The 7,183-nt window shown below is 34.8% G+C and overlaps 1 protein-coding gene across 1 annotated transcript in view; it reads left to right on the top strand.

Moving 5' to 3' along the window:
• Nucleotides 1-7,183, top strand: part of LEKR1 (leucine, glutamate and lysine rich 1) — a 111,179-nt gene that overhangs the window by 36,779 nt on the left and 67,217 nt on the right. Inside the window, exon 3 of the mRNA XM_006753830.2 lies at nt 4,258-4,377. Coding sequence (XP_006753893.2) covers nt 4,258-4,377 — 120 coding nt within the window. The remainder of the gene's footprint in view (nt 1-4,257; nt 4,378-7,183) is intronic.

The following is a 7,183-nucleotide window of genomic DNA, read 5'->3' as shown; positions in this document are numbered from 1 at the left end:
GAGAACCTAGCAATAGAACATGGCTACAGCACCTGGCTGGAGAACCTGGAGAACCTGGCTGGAGAACCTAGCAAGAGAACATGGACACAGAACTTGGCTGGAGATTGTGGCTAGAGATCCTGTCAAGGCTGCTGATCAACAACACACTGTCTCTGTGTCATTCCTTCTTTGCCGACTCCGTCCACACCTTTGGGGACCCCTGGACCTGCTGGGGTCGGACCCCGGCAATATATCATTATTAATTTGTTTTTATTGGACTTTTCTTTACATATTGAAGTATGTTACTGTCTCTGTGTCATTCCTTCTTTGCCGACTCCTTATCACCTTTGGGGACCCCTGGACCTGCTGGGGTCGGACCCCGGCAATATATCATTATTAATTTGTTTTTATTGGACTTTTCTGTACATATTTTGAAGTATGTTTTGGTATACAAAAGTTCATGATTATCATTTTTCTTGGTGGGTTGGAAATTTTATGAAAGTGAAAGGGTTGACCCATTTAATGTTTTGCTATTTATTAATATTAATGTATATTTCATCATTTTAAAGCATCTGTCTTGTGTATATTTTCCTAAACTTTGATTTTATACATTCCTTATAGAAACTGGATAAATTGTCCTTTAAATGCTTCATTCATAAATATGAATAGACAACAAAAGATCTTCAGACTTTTTTCTACAGCTATAATTTTATTTTGATTCTTTAAAATTTCATTTTCAGTTACAGTTGACATTAAATATTATTGTATGTTAGTTTCAGCTCTACAGCATAGTGGTTGGACAACCGTATAATTTGCAAAGTGGTCCTCTGATAGTTCAGGTACCCACCTGGCTATTACATAGCTAGTACAATACTATTGACTGTATTTTCTATGCTGTGCTTCACATCCCTGTGACTATTTTGTAACTACCAATTTGTGCTTCTCAATGTCTTTACTTTTTTTCACCTGACCCTCTCCCCTCTGGCAACTACCGATCTGTTCTCTGTGTCTATGAGTCTGTTTTAATTTGTTTGTTCATTAACTTTGTTCATATAGTATTTGTCTTTCTATGTCTGACTTATTTCACTTAGCATAATATCTTCCAGGCTCATCCATGTTGTCGCAAATGGTAACATTTCTTTTTTTTGTGTGACCAAGTAATAATTCCATTTTATGTATGTACCACCGCTTTTTCAAATCCACTTGTCTATTGGTGGGCACTTGGGTTACTCCCATATATTGGCTATTGTAAATAATGCTGCAATGAACATAGGGGTGCATATATTTTTTCAAATTAATGTGGTTTTTTTGAATATATACCCTGAAGTGGAATTGCTGGGTTGTAAGGCAGTTCCATTTTAAACTTTTTAAGGAACCTCCATTCTGTTTTGCACAGTGGCTGCACAAATCTGCATTCCCACCAACAGTGTACAAGGGGTGTTTTTTCCTCCACATCCTCCTCAACACTTGTTTGTTGATTTATTAATGATAGTCATGCTGACAGGTGTGAGGTGCTATCTCGTGGTTTTAGTTTTCATTTCTCTGATGATTAGGGATATTGAGCATATTTTCATATGTCTATTGGCCATCGTATGTCCTCTCTGGAGAAGTGTCTGTTCAGGTCCTCTGCCCATTTCTAAACTGGATTGTTTGTTTTTCGGATGTTGAATGGTATTAATTCTTTATAAATTTTGAATATTGACCCCTTATCACTGGCGAATATCTTCTCCCATTTACTAGGTCATCTTTTCATTTTGTTGATGGTTTCCTTTACTGTGCAAGACTTTTTAGTTTGATGTAGTTCCATTTGTTTCGTTCTTCTTTTGTTTGTGATATATCAAAAAAAAATATTGCTAAGAGAAATGTCAGAGTTTACTGTCTATCTTTTCTCCTAGGAGTTTTATGGGTTTAAGTCTTTCATTTAAGTAAGGATCGTCATATTTTTAAGGGAAGCCTTAGATATGAAAGACAAAAGCAAAACAAAGGAAAAAAAACAATGTGGTGAGCTGCAGAAAACTTTAAAAATACACTCTACTTGATATACTGTATATTCAAAAAGGCAAGAAATTGTACTCACAAAATAAGAACAAGGGGTAGTAAAATGGCAACCTTACCTTACTAAGAATTGTAATTAAAATATGATAGCTGAAATTTAAATTTTTAGGCAGGATGGAAAATAATGAAAGTAGAACAAAATGTCAAACTTGGTAAGATGATAAAGAAAGGTTAAGAAAATCTGAAGATATTTCCAAGAGACCTCACATCCAAAACAAAAGAAAAATGTTCCAAAAAGAAAACAGAGAAAATGGAGGAGGGAATTATACATCCTAGCAGAAAATTCTTGGAACTAAAGAACTTCAGTTTTCAAAGCAAATACCATGTGCCCAGCACGGTGAGGATGGCAAAAGACTAACATGAAGATATATTGTGATCAAGTTTACAATACAAAGTAAAAGAGAAAGATTTCAAAGCTTCTGAATCGAGGCAGATGTGGAATATGGAGGGCCTTCCATGTATCATTCAGAGCAGCAAGAATTAAAACGTCATTGGACTTTTCAGAAGCAGCAGTGGAAGTTAGGAAACAGTAGAACTGTACCCTAATTTTATATTGAAGAATATTTTTCTCATTTGTAATTCTAAATCCAGCCGAAGTGTCCAGTCTAAGATAAAAGAAAGACAATTTCAGCTATTCAAGTTCTCAAATGTATCTCCCAATGCACAAAACGATCCTGGAGGGCTTATTCCACTTCAAAGGAGTAAACCAAGAAGGAAGACTTTCGAACCAGAATGCAGATCTCGCATGAAAGAGTCCCTGAAATGATATGGGAGTGGAGTCCTCTGATGACAGTTGCATAGTCAAACCAGAGCATAACCCAGACTAGAGCAGGGGAATGGAGAGCTCTAGGAAGGCTGTCTTCTGGAAAAGAAATGATATGGAAGGATTATCTAGTGGCTGTCAAGGTACTGAGAGAAGAGAATCCGACCTGTCAGATTCACAAGAGGTATCAGTGGTAGGTACACAGAGAACCGAGAAAGAGGAAAAGGAGATGGTCTTTAATCCAGGGGGCAACAAAACATGTACAAGAAAAGAAATGTGATCATGGCATAACATGTGGCTCATTAGTGAAGAATAATGTAATTACTGAATGAAAGATTGATCTGTATTGGGAGGATGAGGAGAGGAATGCTGCCTGTGTATGTACAGGAGTGTAGGTGTGTAGATATGTGTAGGAAGGTCAACTTTCATTAGGATTGTGGTAGCGACTGCTGGCTGCCTACCCTATTCACTCTCCCTTGCTCCTTAGTAATAGAACTGTGGATATATATCTGGGGACTAATCTTCCCAGTTAAAACTACATTTCCCAGCTTCATTTGCAGCTAGGTATTGCCATGTGTCTAAGTTTAGCAGAAGTATTTAATGGTGCGTCCAGAAATCTTAAAAGACACGGAGTGAGCCATTATTCTCTTCCTGCCAGCGGTCTGGGATGGGAAAGTAATCGATGGAATTTCTGCCATTATCATGGTCTATGAAAATAAAATACATGCACCAAAGATGTAGAACAGAGAGTTGGAAGGATCCTGAGGCCTTGATGGCACTATAAAGCTACCGTATCAACATTAGACTGGCTACCAGTACATTGGTTTTATGCAAGATAATACACTCTTGTATCTTATGCCATCATATTCAGGTCTCAGTTATATGTAGCAGAACCACATCTTAACTAAATTGCAATTCACTAGATAATACCTAAAATTAAATATTAATAACAGTACAAGCATAGTATTTCATTATAGAAGTAAATATAAACAGGAAGTTGAAAGTAGTTGGTTTGGGCAGTGGGAATTGGGGTAAAGGTCAAGGATCACTTTTTTCTTATAACTTTTAATCTAATAATTGACATTTTAAGTTATCTATATCTTACTTGAATAAAAATAGGTTTATATTTCTTTGGTTACATTTAACTTCATATTTCAAGTAAAAATGCGTGTTCATTGTAAAAATTCAAACAATACAAAAGATAGAGAGTAAAAGTTATACCTCCCTGAGTGTTCTTTGCCTGTCCACTGCCCATCAGTTTTACTGTCCTCCCCAGGGGTAATGGCTCTTTGATATGTGTCTTTCCATACTTTTTCTATGCACTCATTAAGTATATATAGAGATGCACAGTTTTCTTCTTTTATTTATTTTTATTTAAAGTGTATTTAAGTATTAATTTAAGAAAGCATGCATGAGGAAATACTTAGGCTTGTAATAGATGTTGTTTGTCTATATTTTAGAATCCAAGCTGGAAGCATGCAGTTAAAAAATCAGCAAAATGAAATTCAAAGACTACAGAAAGAGCTGAATCATTTACAACATGAGTTAAATATTAAACAGAGACAATCACAGGTCTTCAGGTAAGATTATCTTTACTTAATTGAAAATTATAAAGGTTGAAAAGATACATTTAATACTAACTTTATAAACATTCAAACACAATGTGGTAGTTTAGTTTCTATATTCAGTGTGGTTGAAAAAAATTGAAATAACTTCACTTGGTTTTTGGTGGGTTTTGTTTTGTTTTTATCATGATCACAACTGAATAGTTTTACCAATAAAATTTAAATCAGGCAAACACGTTGTTCTTATTTTGCCTTGACTTTCAGATTGAAAACACAGTAAATAATACATTTTCCCTTTGACCAGTATTTCTTGGTGTGTTTTATTCCTGGGCATAAAAAAAAATAATAGAATAGTGAAACTTTCTAAATTTAGCAATGAAAATGCTAAATTTAGAAATCTTCAACATAAATGGTATTAATTCTGCTTGTATATAGTCTTTGGAGGTTTATGATACCTAAAGTTAAAATCCAATGTTCTAAAGTACATTTTCTTTTCTAACTCTAAAAGGGAATTTAATATAGAGCGAATATTAGAAAGAATGAATTTTTAAATCGAGTCACTTTTTAGCTCTTAGAAAAGGAAAGTAAGTTAAGTGAACATTACAAATGGACACAGGGTCAGGATGACTAAAACTATGCTGGATGAATGTTTTAAACATTAGGTTCTTTTTCTTTCTTTCTCATCTACTACTTATTGCCAGAAACATTGTTCTATTTTCAAAAATTTGGGGGGCTAATAATTTTTTTTGACTTTTTATTTTTATTTATTTATTTATTTATTTTTAATTGAATTTATTGGAGTGACACTGGTTAACAAAATTACATAGGTTTCAGGTGTACAATTCTATAATACAACATCTATGTTTTTTTAAAATTTTTATTGCTTAAAGTGGGGGGCTAATAATTTTTTTAAAAATTGATTTTAGAGAGAGTAAGGGGGAGAGACAGAGAGAAACATCCATGTGAGAGAGAAATATTGATTGGTTGCCTCCTGCATGTGCCCCGATTGAACCTGCAACCTGGGTATGTGCCCTGAGTGGGAATCAAACTCTCCACCTTTTGGTGTAGGGGACGACACTCCAATCAACTCAGCCACACCAGCCAGGGCTGGGCTAATAATATTTTATACACCACCTGGTGATAACCTGCTGGCTATGTTTACCTTTCATAAATGCCTTGCACATGCATGATGCTCAATAAATAATCTTTGAATAAATAAATGAGTCTACTCACAAAACAGGTGACCGTTTTTGTCTTCTCTGCTGTTTCCTAGAAATCTGGTATTGAGCCAGCAGTTGAACCCAACTCGCCATTTTCATCAGGATGATCAGTATTCAAGCTTGGCTTCTACAATAGCTTTGGCACAAGTCTTCTAAGTTACCTATATTTACTTTTAAAAGATTCATATTATTAATCTTTCAAAAATTGTTTGGAATATAAAGTACTTATCATTTTTCTTATTTGCAAATCTATTTAGACTCTGTCATCTTTGAAATTTTTCATGCCAATTCCCAAAAATCTCTCCTCGTAGTTCTCTTACTTTCAAGTCAACTCTTCAGCTTCATGAAGGTTTCCAGTATTTTTCTCTGATTTTTCCCAACCATTTTTTGGCTTTTTTTTTCTTGTCTTAATCCCATAGTTAAATCACTTGACTTTTTAAAAAGCAGCTTTATTGAGACCTAATTGCCTACTATAAAATACACACATTTTAAGTGGCAATGCAATGATTTTTAGTAAACTTACTGAGTTGTGCAACCCACAAAGATCTTCATGCCATTTGCATTTAATCTCTGGTCTTACCACCAGGCTTGGCAACCTTCTTCCTGTTTCTATAAATTCGCACTTTTCGGGACATGTCAGATATGTGGAATCATATCATATGTGGTCTTCTACATCAGGCTTCTATCACCATGTTTTTGCGAGTTATTCATGTTGTATCATGCATCAGCACTTTGTTTCTGTTTTTATTGCTTTAACAGTTTCCATTGTGTGGATATACCACATTTTACTCACCCATTTACCAGTTGGTGGACTTTTGGGTTCTTCCCACTTGACACTTATGAATAATGCTACCGTACAAGTCTTTGGATGTATGTTTTATTTCTTTTGGGCCAATCCCTAAGTGTGGCCTTACTGAATTATACGGTAAATTTAAATTCAGCTTTCTAAGAAACTGCCAAGCTATTTTCCATGTGGCTGCACCAGTTTATAGTCCCACAAGGAACGAGGATTATAGTTCCTCTGAATTCTTGCCAACCCGTCTTATTGTCTGTCTTTTTTATTATAGCCATCCTAGTGGGTGTGAGATGGTATTTCATTGTGGCTTTGGTTTGTGTTTCCCAAATGACCAGTGATGGTGAGCACCTTTTCTTGTGCTTATTAACCATTTGCGTATTGATTTGGTGAAATATCCATTAAAATAATTTGCCCAGTTTGTCAATGGTCTGTTTTCTTATTATAGGATTGTAAGAGTTCTTTATGTTTTGGGTGAAGTCCTTTATTTGAAGTATGATTTACAAATATTTTTCTCCCAGCCTATTCATATTTTCATTTTTGTAACAGTCTATTTTGATGAGCAAAAGTTGTTATTTTTAATAAAATAAAAGGTATCAATGTTTTCTTTAATGGGTTATGCTTTTGATAATGTATCTAAGAACTCTGACTAACCAAAGGTCACAAAGATTTTCTCCTGTAGTTTCTTCTGACACTTCTATAGTTTAGCTCTTAAATTTTATGACTGATGTATGGCAAGGATCTAAATTCATCTTTTTTTATGTGGATGTTCAGTTGTCCCAGCATCATTTGTTTAAAAGTCTGTTCT

This window comes from Myotis davidii, unplaced genomic scaffold (assembly GCF_000327345.1).
Source record: "Myotis davidii unplaced genomic scaffold, ASM32734v1 scaffold570, whole genome shotgun sequence".
Taxonomy (NCBI): Eukaryota; Metazoa; Chordata; class Mammalia; order Chiroptera; family Vespertilionidae; genus Myotis; species Myotis davidii.
The sequence above is the reverse complement of the archived record's forward strand: the minus strand, read 5'-3'. Positions and strand labels throughout refer to the sequence as shown.